We start from the raw sequence: 27,251 nt of genomic DNA on the forward strand, positions 1-27,251 counted from the left end.
ATAAAGGTTAGGTTAAGTTAGTTTATAATGATTTCTGATTTCATTGCGTGCTTAATTCATTAAGGAGGACTTTCCTTACTTTTTTCATTATAAACTAACCTAACCTAAGCTGTTATAATTTCTATTGATAATGAAAACCTATATATAAAACCTATAAACATGTTTTTATTACATTTACCAGACTCCTCTAGGAATTATTCACTTTAAACGGTTAAAGTGATTAATTCTCGTAAATTATTTACTTTAACCGGTCCTTGTCGTACTCCTCTTGATATATCTTTCCATCTGAGATGGGTTCTAATTTAACTGCTATTTGATTTCCTGTATATATTTCTTGAATGGATTGTAAAAGTTGGTTTGATTTGACATATTTAAATCGCTTAATATTTTAAATAATTTTTGTCTACTAATTTTGTCAAAGGCTTTTTCATAATCAATAAAGGCGATGTGCGTTTCTTTTTGAAATTTTCTTCTCTTTTCTATTAATAATATGCCAGCCTGGCTGGTCGAGTGGTTAGCGTATCTGCTCTCCAGCCAAAAGGCTGTGGGTTCGAATCCCACCTTGGGCATGGATGTTTGTGATTGTGGAAATACCAGTGGTGGTCGTTGGTAGATGGTGTTGATGTAGTTGCGGTCAGTTGGTGGAGACAGAGTTGTAGAGAAGGTGCCCTCTCTCTCGATGAGTCTATGGACTACCTGGAGGTGTCAAATAATAATAATAATAATAATAATTTTAGAGTAAAAATTGGATCTACGCAGGATCGGCCTTTTCTGAAACCGTTTTGTTCTTCTAGTAGTTTGTCCTCTACAATACTACTACTTAGTTTCTCTTTTAATTTTTTGTTTTGTCTATTTCTGTTTTAACTCTGCTTGACAGAATTTTGGAAAATAGTAAATGATAAGATCTAATGGAGGGATGTATTCTTGCTTGTATTTCAGCTCTAATTTTATTATCAAGTAAACAATGTTCCAAGGCATTTGAAGTGATTTCAGGTTATCAACTATAAACTGATCATTTTCCCTTGATTGTAATAAATTTAGTTTAATCCTTTATCCAAGTGTGAGCAAACAAAGCTTCCGCCTAAAAATATCTTCAGAACTGAGGTAAGGTAGTACAACACCAGGCAACTCGTAGCAAAGGTGGACCAAGCTAACATCACTCCTATCTCAGTATCTCCCATAATGCAAAACACATCTCCTTGCGGACATGCATAATGTTATGCATCAAACGAAGGGCCACCACCTGGACCGGTTTCGACCCCTATTGAGGTCTCGTCAGTGGGAGCCAGGCCTAGATGGAGATACCAAGGTAGAAGCAATGGAGAGGTCATCTTTACCTATAGGAGTTGCCTGGAGTTGCTTGGTTTGATCACACTTGGATAAAGGATTAAACTAAATTTATTATAGTCTAACCAAGTGAAAAATAAACTTTCAACATCTTTCTCTAAATCCAGAATAATTTAATAATAAGGTGGCACACCTTTTGGCAACTCTTATAGGTAAAGATGACCTCTCCATTGCTTCTGCCTTGGTATCTCCACTATGGGTCTGGCTCCCACTGACAAGACCTCAACAGGGGCCGAAACTGGTCTGGGTGGTGGCCCTTCCCTTGATGCATAACATTATGCATATCCGCAAGGAGATGTGTTTTGCATTATGGGAGATACTGTGATAGGAGTGATGTTAGCTTGGTCCACCTTTGCTCCGAGTTGCCCGATGTTCTACTACCTTACCTCAGTCCTGAAGATATTTTCAGGCACAAACTTTGTTTGCTCACCCTTGGATAAAGGATTAAACTAAATTTATTATATTGAAAGTTTATTTTTCACTTGGTTAAACTATAATAAATTTAGTCTAATCCTTTGTCCAAGTATGAGCAAACAAAGGAGTGATGCTAGCTTGCTCCACCTTTGCTGAGAGTTTCCTGGTGTTGTACTACCTTACCCTAGTCCTGAAGATATTTTCTAGCACAAACTTTGTTTGCTCACATTTGGATAAAGGATTAAACTAAATTTATTATAAATTTAATATAGTCTAACCAAGTGAAAAATATAAACTTTCCACATTCCCTTTGATTGTGATTTCTATATACTTTTAAACATTAAGTTTTATTCTAGTTCAGTAGAAAATTCACTTGACTGTATAATTTACTTTACAAAATCCATTATGAAGCTACTGCTTAATATGCTTAAGGGCTTCACAATCATTTCTCAGATATATCAAATAAAAGCCAGCCATTCAATAAATTAGAGGGAAAAAAAAACACAATACAAACCTGTATAATGATTCATCAAAATCTTCTTCTTCGTAAGAGGCCATTATTGAATAAAATGTACCTGCAAATAAAATGTATATCTGTAAGATGAATTATATCTTTTTGCTCCATAAACTTTACTAACTGTAATATGATTTTTTTTGTTGTTATTAAAAAACATTCCTCCAAGACAAAAGACTGATTGTGGGAGGCTTATCCCATAGGGCACAATGTCTATCATACAGTGCATTATAAGTTGACTTCATCTTTGCACTCAATATTAATATTTTATTCAATCATACATCACTTTATGCAAAATTTTAATTTTTTTCACAACTCCTTACCTATTTCATGCAGGTTGCAAGGGCTGAGATTGTTCTTGTAGCTTGCATTATTTTTCAAAAAATACCTCCATCTATCTATCTGATAAGCTGCTGTCAGTAATATATATTTCTCAATCATATCATCCCTACTTAATTTTTTTATTTAATCCACATCCAGAAATAACTTTAGAAACTTGGGTTTTTAATCCCACATAGAGGCAAACTGGCCTTGAGAATAGATGCAATTAACAGACAAAAATATTAGTGGTAATGGTGGCCAGAGATGGTGTTGTGTGTAGATTATTATTATGGGCAACTCCAAGGAGTCATTAGACTCATCCAGGGAGGCCCCTACTAAACATCATGTCAAGAACAACTATTCAACATCCACACAGTATCTATCATACGTCGCCTTGAACTCATTCACAGTCATGGCACCCACAACAGACTCTGGCAGCTTATTCCACTCATTCACCACTCTCCAAGTAAAAAACCTAGTTCTAACACCCTTGCTAACCACATTCTTGCCCAGTTTCCATGAATGGCCCCCTAGTCCTCCCACCACCAATCCTGTTCAGAAAAATATCCTCTGAATTAATCTTATAGAAACCCTTCAGTAATTTGAATGTCTCAATCATTTTCCGCCTATCAACCAATTTCTGCAATCCACAAATCTTCAACCTGTTTTCATAAGGTTCATTCCATAGACCTGCTATCATCTTGGTCACTCGCCTCTGGATCCTCTCCACATCCTCCCCATCAAGAAGAAACCCTGGTGCCCAGATCTAGGCACAGTAGTCAAGATGGGGTCTTATCAAGGCTCGATACAGAGGAACAATAACCTGCTTGAATCTGCTCATCAAAGTATTCTTCAGTAACCGAGTGATTTGCTGAGCTAATTTAGCCACTTTTGCAATGTGCCCCTCTAAACTTCAACTCCCTATCCACCAACACTCCCAAATCCCTGCCATTGTCAATTTCCTGGAGTACGGCTCCACCAATGTGTTATAATGCTGCTAATCTTTCCACCCCAAAATACAAAACCTTACACTTTGCCACATTAAATTGACATCCATTCTCCTTAGCCCAGTCCTCCAATCTATCCAATAAATCATCCTGCAAAATTTTGACATCTTCTGCATTCACTATTGCTTACCCAACTTTGCATCATCAGCAAACAAATGAACAGTTCCTCTCAGATCCTTTCCTATATCGTTAATGAACAAATGAAATAGTAGTGGTTCAAGAACAGAACTCTGCGGCACACCACTAGTCACAGGCTGTCTTTTGGACTCTACTCCTGAATAAACTACTCTCTGATATCTCTCCGTCAACCACCCTCCTATCTCAACAGCCCTATATCCATCCCCATATGCTGCAGTTTACTGATTAGAATTCCATGTGGTATCATGTGAAAGGCCTTAGCAAGGTCCAGCAGTATCACTGTAAACCCATTACCGATATCCAGTTCAGCCGTCACTGTGTTATAAAACGTGAGCAAGCTACTGAGGCATGATCTATCCTTCACAAAACCATGCTGTCCCCCCATACAGCATCCCATTTTCATCTATCCATTCCTGTATTTTTCTTTTGACTACTTTCTCCAAAACCTTGACAACGACTCCTGATATACTGATCGGTCGGTAATTTGCAACAGCAGTCTTGGAACCTCCTTTATGCAGTGGAACTATCTTCCCCTCTTTCCATCCCCTCTGGACTAACCCAGACCCAGGACTCAAATTAAACAAAATGGTCAAGATTATGATAGTAGTGGCGATTCTGTGTAGTTGGTAGATTAAATGGTGGAGATGGATAGTTGTAGAGTGCCCTCTTGATGAGTCCATGGACTCATTGGAGGTGTCATTTAAAAATAATAATACAAAAACCAAACAACTAAATCAATATACAGTATCATAGCAGTCTATCAGAGCCTTATTTAAAAAAAAAACAATCATTCTATGTCTCTACGTGGTAAATTCTTCTCACAGCAGCAATCTGCTATATTATCTCCACCTCTGCAATACACCCCTGGATAATCATCCTATTTGCTATTACTCCAAGATCTTTTTTCCTCCTCCATAGCTACACCAATAATTTCTATTATCTATTTTCATGGTGAATTTGACATCTTCACTAAAATTAGTGCCTAAATAGTCAAAATGTGTTCTAGGTTTACTACTGGAAATGCAATTAACCTGTTTCATACAATGTTAACATTATAGAAAGCCTTGATATTCCCAGTGATAATTTTTTGTGGTTGTCTGTGAAAATACTAGTGGTGGTGAGCAGTAGATGGCGTTGGTGTAGATGGTATGATGAGGTTAGCTGCAGTTGGAGATGAAAAGTTGTAGAGTAGGTGTCCTCCCTTGAGGAGTCTTTGGAATCCTTGGAGTGTCACATAATAATAATAACAACAATGTATGATTAACATGGACAAACTATCTTAAAAGCTATGAACAAAATATGGAAGAGCTAAGCTAAAAGATACGCACTAAACTGCATATTGTGGAAACCTGTATCTTCGGTATGCTCTATGGATATGAGGCCTGGGTACTTCTGAGAGAATCTGAAAGGAGGATATTAGCATTTGAGTGGAAGTGCTATAAAAAAATTCTTGAGAATAAGCTGGATCCAGAAAGTGAACAATGAGGAAAAATATAGACAAATACAACCAAAAGAAAACCTAACCCACAAAATAATCAAAAGGACACTACATCTATTTGGCCATATATGTAGAATGAACAATGAGAGGAAATTAAAATTTTTTTATAGCCAATCAGAAACTATTACATATTATTCAAACAATAGCAAGGATGTGTCATTTGTTGCTGGGCAATGATCACAAAGTAACTAATAAAAAAAAAGAGCTAATTTTTATTTTGCATTCTTTGACAGCTTATTTGACCAAAATATTACAGAAAAATGTTAAGTGATAAGGTATGAGTGACGGTGGGAGTGAGCATGTGCCAATGCAAGTGATATGGAGTTTTATAGCCATAATTTTTCAGAAGGCAGTGACAGTTCTGAATTTGAGGATGTCTAAATTTATATGGTGCATTTACATGGTTCCTCACCTCCATGGAGTCAAGACTCATTGTGGAAGATAATGAAGAGATGTTGGAAAGGGTCCAGAGGCAACTGACCAAGGTAGTTTCTGATCTCTGGAATGTTGAATATGAGGAAAGGTTGAGAAGATGCAATTTACAGAGTCTAGTGGAGCGGAAGAAGAGGGAGGTGATATGATAGAGACCTACAAGTTAGTAAGGGTTGTTATAGGATCAATGCTGGAGAGGTTTTACAGAAAATGGTGGGAGATCAGGAGAGAACCAGAGGTCATCCCTAGAAGCTGTATAAGGAGGGTGTGAGCAAGGGCAGCAGGTTTTTTACATGAAGGATTGTGAACAATTGGAATGCCTTGCCTGAGAGTGTGGTGTCTGCAGAGAATTTGGGTGTGTTTAAGGTGAAGTATGATGAGTTACGTGTATGACAAAAGGACCTCCTAGATAAGTCTTTGACTCCACGGGGGTCTTGAGATGATAATAATACCATTTCTTAAACTCAATCACTGTTTTCACCACAAAGGCAATGCATTCTATGCTCCTATTGCTCTCCATGCAAAAAACCTACTTCTCATGCCTTTACTCACTACTTCCTTTTGCAACTTCAGGGATGGTCCTTTTCCTTGTTCCTTCTACATCCATGTTCTACCACATGAAAAATCTCCTTGGTGTCAATCTGATAATAACTTTTCAACATGTTGAATGTTGCAATCATGCAATCATATACATCCCCCCCCCATAGTTTGCATACCTTCAGTCTATTCTCATAACCAACATTGTATAGTCCTCATTTCGTTTTCATTATCCATCAACATTTCTATCAACAACCATCTCAAGATCCTTTGCTTCCTCCACTGTTTCCAGTATAACTCCACTAACTGATTATGAAGCATCTCATCTGTGGATCCCAAATTTCCAAACCTTACATTTAGTTGCATTAAACTGAAATTCCCATTTAATTGCCCACCTTGACAGTTTATTCAAATCCTGTAGTCAAGGCAATTTCTATTTTAGCATTTCTATCATCAACAACCGCCCCAAGATCCATTGCTTCCTCCACTTCTTCCAGTATAATTCCACTAACTGATTATGAAGCATCCCATCTGTGGATCCCAAATTTCAAAACCTTACATTCAGTTGCATTAAACTGAAATTCCCATTTATTTGCCAACCTTGACAGCTTATTGAAATGCCTGTAGTCCAGACAATATCATTGATGCAAAGACTGAACAATAATGGTCCCAGTACCAAATCCTTGACTTGTAACCTTACTATTCCTTGATATGGCATCTCCATATACAAGTCTGTGATATCTATTAGAAAGCTAGTTATGAATCTAAACACATATGTTGCAACTTAAAACCAACTTGTCATGTGGCACCCTTGTCAAATATCTTTACAAAATCCCAAAAAATGATAGTGTATACTTTACCTCATCTACTGTTCTTGTTACTCTATTGTATCAATGATACTGTCTGGACCAGATTACTAAAATAAGAGTGTCTTGTAACAAATCCATGATAGCGTGCATAAATAATATTGCTCTCATCTGCCTAATTCTGTATGTGAGTTCTTACCAATTTCTCCAAAATCTTAACATCTACAGAAGAAATACAAACTGTGGTTATAGAATACTATCATATCCTCCTTCCACTCCTTAGAAAGTTGCCTTGTTGCAAGACTCATTAAACAGGTAGGTTAATGACATGGCCAGTGAATGAAGAGGGATACAACCTCTTCATTCACTTGTAACACTTCAACAATCCTTATCCCTCTATGAATAAAGTCTGTATTACCAGGAGAGAATACTTTAATAAAATGATCATTAAATAGCTCAACTATATCATCAGCATTGGTTACCTGAGTCCCATCTACATCTAACACGCTAATCCAGCCACAATCGTTTTCCTCCTACTGGCCACATAATGCAAGTTGTAAGACAGCTGTCAGAATTGAAGAAGGTTCAGAATAACAATTGAATTTAATGTAAAATCAAGTATAAGGTAAAGATGATGTTATCTCCACTGTTATTCATCTATGCAAATTATGTTATGAAGAAAAGGAGCAATGAAACTAGAGAAGATGAAACAATGGAACTCTAGCAATGAAACTAGAGAAAAAGCAGATATCAATACCATTAAAATAGAAACATGGCAAAATTACTACCAAGATGTATGGTATGATGAAAACATTCAAAACAGAAAACTACCCTTTGTAAACATCTCTGATAACTTGGAAAACATCACTCTAGAAGAATTAACAGAAGCATTAACCCAAAGCAAAACAGGAAAGGCTCCAGGAGAAGACAATAAAAACTTGGAACTTATCAAATATGCAGAACTTGAATTCTCACTCAGGTAACTTAACTTTTATAATATGATCTGGAAAGAAGGAAAATGCCCACAAGATTGGACCAAAGCAATAGTTATTCCCATCTACAAAAAAAAAGGACACAAATCTGATTGCAACAATTATCATGGAATCAGCTTACTTAGTACCTGTTATAAAGTATATGCAAAAATCTTAGCATATAAACTTAAACGTATAGTAGACCCAAAATTAATAGAACAAAATGGATTCAGAAAAGACAGGTCTTGCATAGACGCTGCATTTACGTTCAAATTATTAATTGAAAAACACAGAGAAATGAACATAGAAACACATAGCTTTTATAGATTACACCAAAGCATTTGATAAAATTATCAGAGAAAAACTATGGGAAATCCTAGAAGAATATATAAGGCTTTGATCAGGCCACATATGGATTACTGTGCACAGTAATCCATATGTGGATTACCGTGCACAGTAATATGGAAAAAAACCAGGTGACCAGATCTGTGCACAGTAATACTGTGCACAGATCTGGTCACCTGGTTTTCAAAAAGATGAAATTGCGTTGGAAAAAGCTCAGAGGCAATTGACTAAGGTGGTTTCTGGTCAAGAATATGAAGTATGAAGACAGATTGACAAAATGCAATTTGCAGAAATTGGTGGATAGAAGGAGGAGGAGGGGGAGATATGATTGAGACATATAAGCTGTTAAGAGGTTATTACCAGATTAATGTAGGGGAGGTTTTGCACAGAATGGGTGAGGATAGCAAGAGAACAAGAGGTCATTCCTGGAAGCTGTATAAGGAGGGTGTGAGCAAGGGAGTGAGGAGCAGGTTTTTTGCATGGAGAGTGATGAGTGATTGGAATGCTTTGCCCGAGAGTGTGGTGTGTGCAGAGACAGTGAATATATTTAAAGCACAGTATGATAAACTGTGTGTATAACAGTGGACCTCCCACGATGAGTCTTTGACTCCATGGAGGCTTTTATAATAATAATAATAATATGAAATACCAAACCAACTCTTTAGAGCCCTTATATAATATATATCAAGATAATAAAATATCTGTGAAGTACAATAATTCAACATCAAGCTGGAAACCAATAAATAGAGGAGTACGTCAGGGTTGCCCTCTCTCACCAATTTTATTTAATATATACATAGATAAAATCATAAAAGAATGGAAGATAACTAATGAAGGAGGATTCAACCAGATTAGCTCTTCTTTTTGCTGATGACCAAATAATCCTTGGAAATAATGAACTACAAAAATCATTATGGAGTCTAAATAATCTGATAAAAACATATGGTATGGAAATATCAACCAACAAAACAAAAGTCATGGCCTTCAAATTTATTACTATTTTGCTTCTAATCCAATAAGAAGCAAAATAGTAATAAACAACAAAATAATAGAGCAAGTAAATACATTCAAATATTTAGGTTGCACAATGTCAAATGAAAATGAAGCTGACATAGAACCAAAGATATCAAACTTTTAAAAGTAACAGGCATTATAAATAAAATTTTTAAACCCAATTATGTACAAAAAACACACATGAATAAGAATCTGCAATACAGTAGGTAAACCAACCTTACTTTATGGCAGTGAGATATGGACAATAAAAAAAGCAGATGAAAGAAGAATTGAATCATCCGAAATGAAATTTCTGCGCAGAACTAAAGGAGTCACAATAATGGACAAAATGAAAAGCATCGAAATCAGAAAAAAACTTGGAATTACAACCTTCCTAAATGAAACAATTATTTGCTATAGAGAAAAATGGAAAGAACACATACTAAGAATGAATAGAAGCAGAATATCTAAATAAATTCTAAATTATCACCAAAAAGGTACTCGATGCAGAGGAAGACTCTTAAAAAGATGGAATTGAGTCTGGAACAGACCACTTGGCCTGTTCCGGAAAGGAAGAAGAAGAAGAAAAGGAGCACTGAGCCTGATATCAAAATCATGGATATTAAAGTCAGAAAAGTATAGGTAACGATGATAAGCAAACAAACTGATTAAGTTCATATCATCCCAAACTTCCTGCAGTTTTCTGTTTCGGTCTGCTATTTGTCAATGGCACCAATATTATCATATCTTTCATTTCCATCTTCTAAAGCATTTCTAACTTCATCAGTGCATCAAAGTTGGCAAAACACCTGCTATGATAAACTTTCCTCTCCAAGGTTGTTTAAGTAACTATACCAACTTAGATTAGCTATGTGCAATTCTCAAATGTCAATAATATCAACTGCAGATGAATATACTTCTAAATATAAACTGAGAGTATAGCATAGGAGGGTATAGCATCTTTTGGCAGGATACGAAAGAATAAACAGTATGGTGAGTTATTACTTATGATAAATGATGAGTTGTGTCCTCTCTGAGTATAGAATTGGAAGGAAATAGCACTAATAGTTTCAGAGAGTATAGTTTGAGTTGGTTTGGTTTGGTTTATAGTTTATTTGGCACAAAAATTACAAATGTCATATTGTGACATACTAAGATTACAACTATACATAAGCAGTTAAAGAAAATTGTAAAATGCCTGTACAAAAATTAGGTTCCACAAAGCAGCATCTACACAGAAACAGAATTGCTGCAGAGGACACAACAACACACAAGGTTAAAGGTTATAGTAGTACAAAAATTGTGGACAATAACTGCCACATTAAATTTAATTTAGTGTGGCAGTTATCATTATTATCACGTGCGACTCCAGAGAGTCCTTAGACTCATCGATGGAGGCCGTAAACATCATGTCCACACAACCATTTGACATTCTCACAGTATCTATAATACCTTGCCTTGAACTCACACTGTCATAGCACCCACAACAGACTCTGGCAGCTTATTCCACTCATTTACCACTCTAAAAGTAAAGAACCCAGCTCTAACACCCTTGCTAACCACACTCTTGCCTAGCTTCCATAGATGTTCCCTAGTTCTCCCAACACCAGTCCTGATCCCAAAAATATCCTCTGAATTAATCCTATAGAATCCCTTTAGCAATTTGAATGTCTCAATCATATCTCCCCCTTTTCTGCCTATCAACTAGTTTCTGCAACCCACAAATCTTCAACCTGTTCTCATAAGGTTCATTCCATAGACCTGCTATCATCTTAGTCACTCGCCTCTGGATCCTCTCCACCTCCTCCCCATCAAAAAGAAACCTAGGTGACCAAATCTGGGCACAGCAGTCGAGATGAGGTCTTATCAAGGTTCGGTACAGAAGAACAATAACTTGCTTGTCTCTGCTCATCAAGGTATTTTTCAACAACCAAGTGAGTTGATGAACTGATTTAGCCACTTTTGCAATGTGCCCCCTAAACTTCATCTCCCTATCCACCAACACTCCCAAGTCCCTGGCCCAATCAATCTCCTGGAGTACAGTTCCACCAATGTGGTATACTGCTGCTAATCTTTTCACCTTACATTTTGTCACATTAAATTGACATCCATTCTCCTCAGCCCAGAACTCCAATCTATCCAAATCATCCTGCAAGATTTTGACATCTTCTGCATTCATTATTGCCCTACCCAAATTTGCATCATCAGCAAACAAATGAACTGTTCCTCTTAGATCCTTCCCTATATCGTTAATAAAAAATTAAACTTATAAAAAGAAGCAAGAACATAGAAAACATTAAAACTGCATTCTAAATGGAGAACCTATTTAACTAGTAAAACATTTCAGCTTTTTAAGAACAATTTTTAATAAAGATAGCAGACTAAATATGAAAATAGATAACAGAATCAGCAAAGCAATTTAGTAAGAAGGAAATTACTTACAAACTAAATTCTTAACAGTATACAGGATAGTCAAACCAATTTTTTAACCTACAGATCTGAGACTTATATTAGAAATAAAACTGATGAAATACTAGAAAACACAGATAGAGCTCAAGAAAATTATATTGCATCAATAACAGTAGAATAATATAAAAAATGAAGATATTAGAGAAGGGAACTTGATACCATTAGCATTCAAGAATATGTGGGCATTATTAATCTAAGAGAAAGGTATGATCCCTTTAACACAATCAGAGCAACAAGTGTTTGATGCAAGGATAGCATGAAAAGTTCAATAAGAAGACATAGATATAGAGGGACCAATCCAGTTAATAGTGCATTAGAAAATATAAGATCTGACAATGATAGAGATCCAAGAAATAGATTAGTCTGAAATAAATCTGTTAAAACTCAAGTATGTAGTTCTATATAGTATATTATGCATTCTACATCATACTACTATGTAGTACAATATACTCTATATAAGATCTGATAATGTTGGAGTCTTGAAAGGTAACAGATTGATTTGGAGGAAAAATGTAGATAGGAAGTTAGTAATGATGCAAATGTTTCATGTAGTACTATCATATCCTGTACACTCCTTGAGGGTACATGTCAGGAATTTGATGATGATGAAGAATATACTCTATATATGTACTAGATGGTGCATATTGATAAAATGATGGTGACACATTTTTCAGTACTTCTGTTAGTTTATTAAGTAAACTGAGTATCTTTAAATGGCATGAAGTTATTATGAAACACTTTATTTTTGTATTAGGTTGGCAATGATTTAGTCTCAGTATTTTCCTGTGTCTGGCTCCCACAGATGATACCTCAAAGGTCAAATTATCCAGCAAATGACCCTTCCACTTATATACTAGTAGCCCAGTTGTGAAGATACTTCATGTTTTAATCCTTTATACTTAGGTAAAGGATATTAAAACATTAATAGCACTCTGAAAGTTGCTAAATACACTCTTATTCTATGGATGACTAGAAATAATCCTGACATATGCTAATATCACCATCCTATGTGAGCAAAACAATAAGGTGAATTTATATATGGAACACCAAACATAATTCACCATCATCCATAATAATAACTTAATAACTTCTTTAACTGTCTTCTTCTTCACCAATAGTCTATGTAGGCTGTTGAGACACTATAAAGGTGACAGTCCTAACATACTCTCTCTCTCTCTCTCTCTCTCCCCAGATGTTTCTGTATCGGGATCTACTTAACAAAGTGGAGAACGACGAATTAGAGCACTTTCTAATATTATCTATCTTCAAGTGATTCTAGGTCTAGGTGGTAAAAAGACCCAATGTCTTTTTACCAGAAGTCAAGCTCTCTAGTGTTAATTTAGATAACCTATCTGATCTAGCTATATGATCCAGCCACCGGAGCTGTTTCCAAAGTATTTTATTGATGATTTTCTTGTGTTCTGGCAATGAAGTGGATTTTCCTTCTAACCTCGTGATCTGTTACACATGCAGTGTATGGCATCCTTGAAAGTTTTCTTTTCTCTTTTTTTCTCATCTTCCTTTAGCAATGTCCAACTCTCACATCCATATAGTAAGACAGAGTTAACAAGGGTATAGATGAGACTTAGTCTTGTAGCTAGCTGTATTTTATTGTCCTTCCGAAGTGGCTGTAATCTCTGAAGGGCAACAGTTGCTTTAGTAATGCATGCCTTTAATGTCATGTTTAGACTGTCCATCTCTGTGTTGTATGCTTTCCAAGAAGATGAATCTTTCTACTTATTCCAATTTTTCATCATTAACTGAAATTTTCATATGCTTATTGCTTGAAGACAATCTATTTTGATTTTTTGCATAGTGATCTTTAATCCATTATCAGTAAGTGCCTTGGAAACTGTTAATTCTTGTAACTGATGTTCATTCTCTTTTATTAGGTCAATGTCATCAACAAATCTGAGATTACTGATTGTCTGCCAACTGTAATTCCAATACCATTGTTTACCAAAGCTAAGTTTATTATATATATATATATATATATATATATATATAAGTTAAAAAGTAATAGTGAAAGTATGTAGCCTTGACACACACACACAGACAGACACCTGTTTCCATTTTGAAAACCTTATTATAGTTGCCACTGATTTCTATTAATATTTCTGAGGAATAGTAAAGAGTTTTAATTAGTCATGCTATTTTATTATTATTATTATTCCTGACACCTCCAAGGAGTCCGAAGACTCATCGCAGGAGGACACCTACAGCTGTCTCAACCACTACACCGAACCTCTACTACGAATCAATGCCATCTACTGCCACCTCCACCACCACAACTGGTATTCTATGTCTGTAAATTGCGTGTATTCTGAAGGGCCGATTTGTCTGTATACGGGATGAAAAACCCGAGTTTCCGGGAGAAAAACCCTGCTACCTCCGTATGAGATCGGCTAACTCACCTTCAATTGAAAATTGTCCAGATAAAGATTCCTCCCGTCGCGACGAGAATCGAACTTAGGCCTATTCCAATCGAAGGGCGCAATGTATCGTCGTTCTTCCAATTGCGCTACGGAGGCATTCCATACCGGTTCAGTATTCTCCACAATGCCTCGTGTTTAGACTTGCAGACCATACTGAATTGAAGGCCTTCTGGTATCTATAAAATTGTGACATAGTATTTTATTATGCTCAATATATTTTTCTCAAATAAGATTTATTGTAAATAAATGATCTATTGCACTTCTGCTTTTACAGAATCTTGCATGGTTCTCTGAAAGTAAGCTTTCTATTTTCCTCTCAATCGTAGAGAGTAAGATTTTTAACAGAAATTATAAATTCATAATGTTCATATATTCTAAATTCATAGCGTACATTTATAAGTTACGGTGGATAGAGTGTTGTTGGATTGTTTTTGGTGTACAATGGCTTCCAACAACGTGTCCTTAGACTTCATAGACATGTCAGGTAATAATAAATCATAAAACAATGTTTTGGAAAAAAAATTATTTTTGTTTTTAAAAAAGAACTAATCATAGTTGAGTAATATTAATTAAGTCCTGCAGTCTGAAAAATTATGAAACAAGGAAATTGAAGTCACATGTTACTTCACATAAATAAGGGGGAGCACTTTAACCCTCTCATGCATAAGGGCCTCATATGAGGACACAGAAAAATGAAGTCCTCAGATGAGGACATCATTTTTAACTTAAACAGGGCACAAATTTAGCAAAATTAATGAATTCATGGTAATACTGTAAGATTAAATAGTATACTGTATCATCATTATAATATTTTATAAATGAATATAAAAATTCATGCATGAGAGGATTAAATCTATTACTGTTAAGAATATTTGATTATTATATGAAATAATGCTATTTGGTCAGCTCTAACAGACAACATTAAAAGTTACATTTATGAAAAGAGAATAAAACAGTAGATTACATCCAAATAATATATGATGTTAACAGCTGATATACCATATGATGACAGCACATAAAACATTACAATCATAGTATCAGTAAGCATTAAAAAAAAAATGCTGAAAATTACTGTAAAGAACTAAAATTTGCATAATCCATAATTATTTCTTCCAGAATTGACTACATGTGCCTTTTAGTCAAAAAAGACCTGGGTTTGATTCAAATCATGATGCAAGATATATTTTCAAGACTTTTTCAACTTGCTGGCCTGGAGAGTCAAGAAGATACCATCTTTGGCCTCCAAGCAACAGCCTATAGTTTGTTAATACAAATGTTTGTGAATGATTTCACAGTTGGGAGATGAATTTTATTCCCTAGTACAAAAGCAGACTTGCAAATAAGCAGTCAAGTGGCTTGAAAAAGTTCTATATTTAGTCTCTACACCAGGATTTCCAGATTATCTGAAATCCTTAGTCTACATATACACTAGTTTCCAAACACTGCTGCTCAAAATTCCCCTCCAGATAACAAATAAGGCCTTATCCTTGCTCTCAAGAAAGAGCGGGCCAGTTTGCCTCAAGAACTCCTGAATCACTTGATGCTAAGCATGGTACGATATTATGAAAGCTGCATCACAGTTCAGGGTGAACATATTCCATACTGAAATATCTCTCCACATAGTTTTCTGTAAGCATTGTATATTAATTCTTTACCTACAGGGTTGTCCTGTAGCAAAAAATGTATTGGATGAAATTCAACCAAACTTGATGTAAGTACACTCTGGAACATGGGGTTTTTATTTACAGAAGAGAACAAATAGTACAAAATTCTGCCACTAGGGGCCATTTATTGCATTAAGCCAGTGAATTGTACCATCTCTGCTGTTAGGTGTCAAGAGATGATGAGCAACTTTGTTGTTCTACAACTGCAGCAGCAAAGATGCCTTGACTCCATCATGCCAGCAAAGGTTGGTTGATTAGTAGAGCCTCTGCTACTAATGGCTCAGTTAAGTTTGAGCGCGGTTAGTAGTTGGAAGGGGACCAATCGTTCGATGCTGTTGGCACACTCTCCCTCGATGAGTCTTTGGACTCCCTGGAGGTGTCTAATAATAATAATAATATTTATGCAGGATGGAGCACCACCTCACATTGGATTGCCGGTACAGCGAATGTTATGAAAACGCTTCACAGAACACGGAGTAATTAATCATACATTTCCCACAGAATGGCCACCTCGTTCACCTGATCTCAACCCGTGGGACTTTTTGTTGTGAGGCCATTTAAACCGCGTGGTGTATAAAGAACATGTTCCTGATTTAGTAACCTTGAAAAACAGAATAATGCAGCTGTGAAGCAAATCGATGCAGATCTGTTGCATTCCACTGAAGAAAATGTCATTCACAGAATGCAGTTCTCAGAATATCTGAAAGGAAGACATATTGAACTACATCTGTAAGGTTCGATTAACACAAAAATTGATTTGTTCTCTCTTCTAGCCCAGCGCTTCCCAAACTGTGGGCCTCGGTCCCCCCCCTTGGGGACTGTAGGTTTTGTTGAGGGGGCCTGTGAAATAAAAATAAAAACAAATTTAAAATGTTTTAAGACTTAAGTAGATTTTTTTTTTTTTTTAAAATAAACGTATTAACTTTTATTATTTATAATTTCTTTTTTGTTATTTTTTATATTTTAATGGAAAAATTCACACATTGGTGTTGGTTCACAAACTTTGCTTCCTGCATATTTCGGCGCTTAATGAATATTAGTAAATATTGCTTATTCATATGTTTCATTTAAAAGCAGTGGTATTGACTTTATATACATATCAAAACTCGTTTTATATTATCATCATCCGAGCTAGTTTTCTGTTACCAATAAAAATTTCGCATATACTTCACAGATGAAAAAATGCTTAAACAAGTTCATGTGGGGAGATAGTAACTCGCTTGCAGTGGTAAACAACACGCCCTCCCTAACAGCCACTATACTGCAGAGGCAATAAAAGCAAGTACTTTTATTATGCCAGTGAATAAGGTATGAAGAGTCTGTGTAATATATTTCTCAACAAATAGTGCAATTAGAGACAACTGGGATAAAAACACACTAATCAATGAATCACATGTCCCTTCATACAGAAACTATGCTGTATAGATATCTCTGCATGGGCAAACACAGTATCTAACTAAAAACTATTATTATTAATTAGATGTGTGTGAGTTCGATTTCCCAAGGCAGCAATAAAATTCAACCGAACATGTTAAAATTCGTAAAAGTGCTAAAACTAAGTAATATATATATATATTTATAAAAATAAATTTAACTGACTAGAACCCGAGAAAGTATAACAAAAACCTTTAATACATCACACCTAGTTTCATCGGTGCTCCGACTTCTTCAGGTGAGAAATAAAAACATAAGATATAAAATAACACGGTAAAAAATGAACTTTACAGCTTAATAAAAAGCAGAATAATAACAGTCATATTTGAATAGGTGACCGCGTGCTACCGTTGGCATGAGTAGAATGTGTGCGACAGCTAATTTTTGAGCGCCAGTACTGGATTACTGCGCTATGGAAATCGGGTAAATTGTAGCTAAGATTATTGTTTAAATGTGAAGGGTCCAGAACTATTTCTTTTGATTTGATGATTCTTCTTTCGAATTCATCCTTGCAAATATATAAATTAGTAGTGCGTTCCCAATCAACTTGACGTGGCTGTTCTTCAAGGTTAGAGTTTGCCGAGAAAAGGACATGACTGGAAAGGGCGCTCGCTCGTGCTCTACTGTAGGATATGTCACGTCTATGTTCCTCAAGACGAAGTGAAACAGATTTGTCTGTCTGGCCAAAATAAGGTCGACCACAGTTGCACAAAACTTTATAAACACCAGGAAAATGCAGATGGTTGTGTTTTGGTTGACTCAGAAAAGAACGAAGTTTTGGCAGCGTAGTATAGTCGGTCTTTATGTTGAATTTTTTTTAGAATCTTAGCTAGTTTTGGGGTAAGAGTGCTGATAAAAGGTAACTGTATATGAGTGATAGGGTTGGAGTCATCTTCTTGTCGAGGATGTTGGCGTGGTCTCAAACGTTTAGTGATGTTACGAGACGAATATCCATTATTTAAGAAGGTGTTTTTCAGGAAGTTAAGCTCTGTTTGAAGGTCTTCTTCTGTGGAAATGAGACATCTTGCTCGATGGGCGAGGGTGGAGATGATGCCCAGTTTCTGAGGTGGGAAGTGATGAGAAGAACCATGTAAATATCTATCAGTGTGGGTGGTTTTTCGAAAAATTGAAAATTTAAGCCAGTCAGGAAAGCTACTGATCTTTAGATCCAAGAAGGGGAGAACGCCGTTAATCTCTAGTTCAGATGTGAATTTAATGTTTTGATGTTGGTTATTTAAATGGTTTAGGAAGTTTTGCAGTTCCTCTAAACTATGTCCCCAAATAAGGAAGACGTCATCAATGTAACGTAACCACAGTTTAGGTTTCAAAGTAGCTGAGGAAATAGCTTTCTCTTCAAAATCTTCTAGAAAAAAGTTAGCTAAGACTGAAGATAGAGGGCTGCCCATAGCTAAACCGCTAGTTTGTTTGTATATTTTCTCTTCGTAGCAGAAATAGCCGGAATTGATGCAGTGAGTTAGAAGAGCGAACACTTTTTTAGAAACCTTGTCCTTAAGAAGACTCAGAACTTCATCTGTAGGAACATTCGTAAACAGAGATACGATGTCAAAACTCACCATTCTGTCCGAGTCTAAAAGATTCAAATTTTTTATTTTTGAGATGAAATCTTCAGAGTTTTTGTTGAAGGAAGAAGAATTGCCAACTAAATGTTTTAAAGACGCTGCAAGATATTTAGACAGATTGTACGTAGGTGAGTCAATCCCTTCCACAATAGGTCTTAAAGGGGTGTCAACCTTATGGATCTTAGGCAAGCCATACAACCGAGGAATGAGGGGATGGAGAGAGCGGAGAGATAGTCTTGTATGTCTAGGAAGTTCAGAAGTTGATTTCAGAAGATTGTTTGTACGGTTATGAAGTTCTCTTGTGGGATCACTTTCTAGCATAGAATACGAATTAGAACTTAACAAGTTGTTCATCTTACAACGGTAGTCAGCTTTGTCTAAGATTACAGTTGCATTCCCTTTATCAGCAGGTAAGATAATTTAAAATTATCTTTAAAACATTTAGTTGGCAATTCTTCTTCCTTCATCAAAAACTCTGAAGATTTCATCTCAAAAATAAAAAATTTGAATCTTTTAGACTCGGACAGAATGGTGAGTTTTGACATCGTATCTCTGTTTACGAATGTTCCTACAGATGAAGTTCTGAGTCTTCTTAAGGACAAGGTTTCTAAAAAAGTGTTCGCTCTTCTAACTCACTGCATCAATTCCGGCTATTTCTGCTACGAAGAGAAAATATACAAACAAACTAGCGGTTTAGCTATGGGCAGCCCTCTATCTCCAGTCTTAGCTAACTTTTTTCTAGAAGATTTTGAAGAGAAAGCTATTTCCTCAGCTACTTTGAAACCTAAACTGTGGTTACGTTACATCGATGACGCCTTCCTTATTTGGGGACATAGTTTAGAGGAACTGCAAAACTTCCTAAACCATTTAAATAACCAACATCAAAACATTAAATTCACATCTGAACTAGAGATTAACGGCATTCTTCTCTTCTTAGATCTAAAGATCAGTAGATTTCCTGACTGTCTTAAATTTTCAATTTTTCGAAAAACCACCCACACTGATAGATATTTACATGGTTCTTCTCATCACTTCCCACCTCAGAAACTGGGCATCATCTCCACCCTCGCCCATCGAGCAAGATGTCTCATTTCCACAGAAGAAGACCTTCAAACAGAGCTTAACTTCCTGAAAAACACCTTCTTAAATAATGGATATTCGTCTCGTAACATCACTAAACGTTTGAGACCACGCCAACATCCTCGACAAGAAGATGACTCCAACCCTACCACTCATATACAGTTACTTTTTATCAGCACTCTTACCCCAAAACTAGCTAAGATTCTAAAAAAATTCAACATAAAGGCCGACTATACTACGATGCCAAAACTTCGTTCTTTTCTGAGTCGACCAAAACCAAAACACAACCATCTGCATTTTCCTGGTGTTTATAAAGTTTTGTGCAACTGTGGTCGACCTTATTTTGGCCAGACAGACAAATCTGTTTCACTTCGTCTTGAGGAACATAGACGTGACATATCCTACAGTAGAGCACGAGCGAGCGCCCTTTCCAGTCATGTCCTTTTCTCGGCAAACTCTAACCTTGAAGAACAGCCACATCAAGTTGATTGGGAACGCACTACTAATTTATATATTTGCAAGGATGAATTCGAAAGAAGAATCATCGAATCAAAAGAAATAGTTCTGGGACCCTTCACATTTAAACAATAATCTTAGCTACAATTTACCCGATTCCCATAGCGCAGTAATCCAGTACTGGCGCTCAAAAATTAGCTGTCGCACACATTCTACTCATGCCAACGGTAGCACGCGGTCACCTATTCAAATATGACTGTTATTATTCTGCTTTTTATTAAGCTGTAAAGTTCATTTTTTACTGTGTTATTTTATATCTTATGTTTTTATTTCTCACCTGAAGAAGTCGGAGCACCGATGAAACTAGTTGTGATGTATTAAAGGTTTTTGTTATACTTTCTCGGGTTCTAGTCAGTTAAATTTATTTTTATAAATGTATACATATACATATAAATATACATATACATATAAATGTAAAAGGAATTAGAGATGATAAAGGTGAAATGAAAACAGGAGAAAAAGATATCCTTGAAGTATGGAGTAATTACTTTGAAAAACTGCTAAATGAAACAAGCAGTGATGACAGCACAGTGATAAAAAACACTGACCAGGCATGCAGTCAGGAATACATATCCATACTTGAAGTAGAAAAAGCCATCAAAGGCTTGAAATGTGGAAAGGCAGCAGGAGTAGATGATATTCGACCAGAAATGCTTAAGTATGGTGGTATAAGAGTCTTACAGTGGCTGCACTGTATAGTTCAGAAAGCCTGGACAGAGGGACAAATTCCCGATGATTGGAGTAGAGCTCTCATAGTACCCATATATAAAAAGGGAAATAAAACTGAATGTGAGAATTACAGAGGTATTTCCCTACTGAGTGTTCCTGGCAAGATCTATGCAAGTATACTTGAGAAACGGTTGAGAAGAATTGTGGAAGAAAAGCTTGGTGAAGAACAAGCTGGATTCAGGCCAAATAGAGGCTGTCAGGATCAGATCTTCACTTTACGACAAATAGTCGAGAAAGCATGGGAATATAACAAAGATCTGTATTTAAGTTTTGTCGATTTGGAAAAGGCATATGACAAGGTGCCAAGAGAGAAGCTATTCAATACGCTGCAGTTATATGGTGTCAATGGGGCATTATATCAAGCAATACTTAGTCTTTATTTGAGTTGTGAGTCAGCAGTTAGAATTGAAGGAAGTACAGCAAGACGGTTTAATGTTAAATCTGGTGTGAGACAAGGATGTACATTATCCCCTCTGTTATTCATTATCTATATGGATCACATTATGAAGGAATGTGGTATTAAACCTGATATCAAAATTGGAGATGTTAATGTCAGCTCTTTGCTTTATGCGGATGATGTTATACTTCTAAATAAATCCGCTACAAGTCTGCAAGATTCTCTGACTAAATTGAATAGCTGTTGTAATAGATATGGTATGAAGGTCAGCAATAAAAAGACAAAGACAATGAAAATAGGCAGAATCATTGAAAATGTCAACTGTGTTGTGAATGGAGAACCTGTGGAACAAGTGAAACATTTCAGCTACTTAGGCACAATTTTTACTGAAGATGGTAAACTAAATATAGAAATAGACAACAGAATCAGCAAAGCTGGTATGGTGGGAAGTCAATTGAATAAATTCATATGGAATAAGAAAGAAATTAGTCGGAATACTAAATTAGCTGTATACAAGACTGTGTTCAAACCAATTTTAACTTATGGATCTGAGAGCTGGGTCAGAAGTAAAACACTTGACCAAAGACTAGAGACCGCAGATATGAGAGTCCTGAGAAAGATTAGAGGCGTGAACAAATCGCATCAATGGCAATATCATATTAAAAATGAGGATATTAGGAAAGAACTTGACATTGTCAGCATCCAGGAATGCGTTAGCAGAGCTAATCTCAGATGGTATGGTCACTTAAATAGAATGGGAGAGGAAAGATTAGCAAAACAAGTGTTCTCTGCCAGGTTGGCAGGAAAACGACCCAGAGGAAGACCAAGATATAGGTGGATTGATACGGTACAAAGTGCCTTAGACGATAGAAATATAAGATCTGATAATGTTGGAGTCTTAACAAGTAACAGACTGATTTGGAGGAAAATTGTAGATAGGAAGTTAGTAATGATGTAATTTTTTCATGTAGTACTGTCATATCCAGTACACCCCTTGAGGGTATATGGCAGGAATTTGATGATGATGATGATGATGATGAAATGTATACATTCCGAGTAAATCCTAATTTCAACAATATATATATATATATATATATATATATATATATATATATATATATATATAAAATGAATGTTATGGCAGTTTCACATATGGAATTCAGTTGAAGAGAGTTAGCATTTCAACTCGATTGTCAGCTATACTTTTATCTTTCGGTTGCGTGATCTTTTGTTTATACCGCACTAATCATATGTACATTTTAATAACCTGCCTTTGCTGTCTGTTTCGCATTAGGCTTAATTACTTAAAGGGAGAAAAGTCACAAAAGAGAAAAATATCCCTGGTCCAGGGATTCCCTTATTCAGGTAATATTCACTAATTTCATGTTATCAGTCTGTGGTGTGCCAGTATCAGTAAGTGGTGATATTATTTGATCTATTCTATGTTAAAAAATTTAATCCTGAGATGGATAAGTGGCAGATAAAAAATATAAAAAAATTCCTGCGAACAATTCCTGCGAATAAAAAATGTAATATATGCATTGGATTTTTGCAATATTCGCTGTGTATGTATAAATATTATAATAATATATCTCTCTATTACGATTTTTTTTCGAGGGGGGCCGTGAAATATTTTAATTTTTGCAAAGGGGGCCCTGACATCCAGAAGTTTGGGAAGCACTGTTCTAGCCAATACTGTTTAATTCCAAACCATGTGCTTATAGTGCCAAATGTTCTCTGGTAGCAGAATTTTGTACAATTTTTATCATCTGTAAATTAAAACCCCATGTTCCAGAGTGTGCTTACACCAAGTTTGTTTGAATTTTGTATATTTCCTATAGCATTTTTTGCTATAGGACTCCGAACACCTCTTTAATTATGGCTACCCTGTATATCCTTAGGAAATTTATAACTTTTGCCAACAACTTACTGCAATTTAATTTGTATGAAATTTATAACACATTTTTTGTGTAATATAATATAATTTTTTTCATAATACAGGTAAAAATGTAGTTCATCCTTGTTTTGGACACCATCATGACATGTCGTCTCTGTCCAGGAGGTTGACTACCATGATGTGACTCATGGTTGACTATGGGCGTAAAGAGTATGTAGTGAAGACCCCATTTCTTCTACACTGTGTAAGTATTCATAGCTGTAGATCCATGTGTGTTCAGAAGGCCAGTTTGCCTGTTCTGTGGGACAAAAAAACCTGAATTTCCAGGTGGGAAAAAAACCTCTACCTCTATATGAGACCGGTTAACTCACCTTTAGTTGAAAGAGACCAGATAAATTCCTCACATCATGGACAGGAATCAAACCCAGGTCTTTCTGAGCAAAGGGCCATACATCTATTCTGACTGAGCTACACAAGCTCCTTTCAGACACCAGTGTAGTATTATTATATGGGATTTACAACCAATAATGATATTCAAATTATAAAAATAAAAAATATGAAGATAAAATGATGACAAGTTAGTCTTGTAGAGAAGTAAGAATTTTCCCCCTCTTTTAAAGCAAGCGAAGTATGGAGAATATAAGAATATACACAATTAACGAACAAAAATACCTCTGAGGAACAGAGTTAAGCTGGACAGACTGTTATATTTGTAGTGTAGGATGTTCTCCCCTCTCTGAGTACTGTGACTCCATGGAGGCAATGTATATAATTACACTAACTTGGTAATACTTAGATACTGATTATTACTTATGCTTTTATTTAAAGGGAAAAACAGGAAGCTAAGAATAATAATTAACTAACTTTTATTTAGTTATTAAATTATTATTATTATTTTACGGCATTTCCATGGAGTCTGGAGATGGACAGCAGAAGACCCAAATCAACCATCATACACACAAATCTTATCATACTTTTCCTTGAATCCGTTCACCATCAGGGAACTCAAAACCAATTCTGGCAAATCTATTCCATACAAAAAATTTGGTCTGCACACCCCTACTAACCACTTACACAACTTCCACAGATGGCCCCCTAGTTCTCTGACTATTTCTCATATATTGAAAAATTTCAGTTGCATCAAGTTTATAAAACCCTTTTAATATTTTAAAAGTTTCTATCATATCCCCCCCCCCACCTTTTCTGCCTGTCAACTAGACTCTGCAACCCACAAACCTTCAACTTATCCTCATAGGAAGTACAGACCTGTCACCATCTTAGTCACTTGTCTCTGAATCTTTTCGATCACCTCCTGGTACTCAAGAAACCCAGGTGACCAAATCTGTGCACAGTAGTCAAGATGTGGCCAAATCATAGCCTTATAAAAGGGGATAATAACTTCCTTATCTTTACTTGTTAGTGTGTTTTTCAATATATCCAAATAATTTGCCAATATTTTAGACAAAATTTCTAAAATATTAAAATTATTAGCCAATATTTTTTGCCTTGGTCACCAAGCATTTTCACAAGCACAAAAATATACACCGATGTGCATCATTCAGTTAGAAAAGAATGGTATGATTCTCATAATGATGGGAGCAATCTTTATATGGATATTTTTAACTGAAAATAAATTAGCTCGTCTCATACAGATGTAGCATGATTTCTTCTCTGGAAAATCCTATTTTTCATCCTGCATACCAGCAAATCAGCTAGACAATGTACACATACAATTAACAGACAAAAATACTAAGACATAGGTGGATTGTACATATCATAGCATAGGTAGGTTATATTGGGTACTGTTCTCCCACAATGAGTCCATGAAAGTGTCATGCAATAATAATAACACAATATGCATATATGCATGCTGTCATAACAACAGGAATGGAAACACAGATGGAGTACAAAATGGTGTGACCCTACAACCCTCTATGGGTATGGTAAGGGAATCTTAATCATTCAGCTGATTGTTTCATGATGAGAATCTACCAGATTTTTGGCAGATTTGAGGCATCCATATTTATTCAGGTTAGGAGAATGCTGAAGAGCTGTAGCAGATTCCAAAAACAGGCAGAACAAGAATATCATTTGAGCTAAAGTGATAAGAATTATCTATAGTGATTCTTGATCTATGATCAAAAAATGTCAATCCTAGTTCAGTGATATATGTACATAGTTTTAATTTAGTCCACTCTCCAAAATACACAAAAAAGGCAATAGTAAAATTACTAGATAACATTATATCTTAGCTGCCTGAAACTATTCTAAAAGTTACATCTTATAATAATATTTAGCCCAAAGAATTTATTTTATTACTGGTGACATTTCTTCCCATTTTAAAAAACATACTTCAAATCTTTCTCATCCAAAGGTTGGCCTTATGGAGCCTCTATTTGCATTAATCACCTTCACCCAAAAAAAAAGACCATGGATCTTATTCCCCCCATGATATCCATATATACACGCACCTTATTTACCATTATCAGTCCTCAAGGTCACAGACATTATGGAGCCTCCATTTTCACTAATCCCCCCCCCCAAACAAAAAAACATCTAATTTCAACTCTTCTCCATGATACATATATATATATATATATATATATTTTTATGTAGCTCTACAACATATATATTTTATGTAGCTCCCACCCATGAAAGGTTTTTCTACATACCTATAGTACATTACTGTGAGTAGACTAAGGGGTTTTTTTTTTCAATTTTTATTACTTTTATATATATTTTTAGTATTTATTTTTTTAACTAATTCCGAAAGACCAACCATGGTACTATTTCAAGCCACTTCAGGCCAGTGGTCTCACACCAGGCAACGAAATTCATTTCCCACCTAGAAACAATCACAAGCAATCATGCCCACAGTGGATTCAAACCCACAACCTACTGAATAGAGAGCAGGTATGTTAGCCATTCAGCCAACCAGGCCAGCCATCTGAGCGCTGATCACATCAATTAATCTTTTCATTGCACATTTTGAAAAAAATTCCCTAGACTCCTCTACACTCAAACCATCATAAAAAGTGAATATGTTGATTCAACATATTCTCCACGTGGAACACAGGGCCAGATGTGTCAGAGATGTATTTATCATTCCTTAACAACAGAACAAGAACCATGGGATCCAGTTTTGCTATTGAAAATGAAAACAACCCTTCAACTCCAGTCACCCAGCTCTCCAATGAATTCTTATCCTTTTCTGTCTACAGGAGACCTATCCACACTGGTAGGCAGTCCATTTTTCATGGATTATATTATGCTTGAAAGAAATTATATTCTTGTTTTAATCCTTTACCCAAGCATAAGCTAATTTCTTATCAAGTACAATACACGTTGTAACCAAGAAGAAAAAACTTTCTACGATCAACTCTCACACCATCATTCTCTCAATTGTATGATTTAGTAAAACTTTAGCAAGCAAAGTCAGAACCATCTATTCAGATAGTTCCAGCTCTGTTCAAACTAGCCTCTCCACTGAAATCAATCATTCCACAAGTTTTTTAGCTCATGACTCCCTGCCCCCCCTCCATTTAAAATCTTCAAAACTTTACATTCATCTACTGAACCTGATTACTCCCAAAACACAGATCACAAAAAATCCATTGTCATCCCTTACACCCATCTGGAGCACCTATAAGTATACAACTCTTCATTGATAGGAACGATGGCTTCGCCTCTTCTTCAAAATCAGCAAAACTTGACATTCATAACAGTC

The 27,251-nt window shown here is 35.8% G+C and overlaps 1 protein-coding gene across 2 annotated transcripts in view; it reads right to left on the reverse strand.

The window, feature by feature from the left end:
- Positions 1–27,251, reverse strand: part of LOC150107706 (ubiquitin-like modifier-activating enzyme 6) — a 701,981-nt gene that overhangs the window by 633,464 nt on the left and 41,266 nt on the right. For both annotated transcript variants that reach the window (XM_090391479.1, XM_090391480.1), the window contains exon 2: positions 2,276–2,336. In XM_090391479.1, the coding sequence (XP_090247605.1) occupies positions 2,276–2,319 (44 nt within the window). In that variant the 5' untranslated portion in view covers positions 2,320–2,336. The remainder of the gene's footprint in view (positions 1–2,275; positions 2,337–27,251) is intronic.

Source organism: Typopeltis vanoorti, chromosome 4 (genome assembly GCF_054136105.1).
Source record: "Typopeltis vanoorti isolate ZY-2024b chromosome 4, IOZ_Tvanoo_1.0, whole genome shotgun sequence".
Taxonomy (NCBI): domain Eukaryota; kingdom Metazoa; phylum Arthropoda; class Arachnida; order Uropygi; family Thelyphonidae; genus Typopeltis; species Typopeltis vanoorti.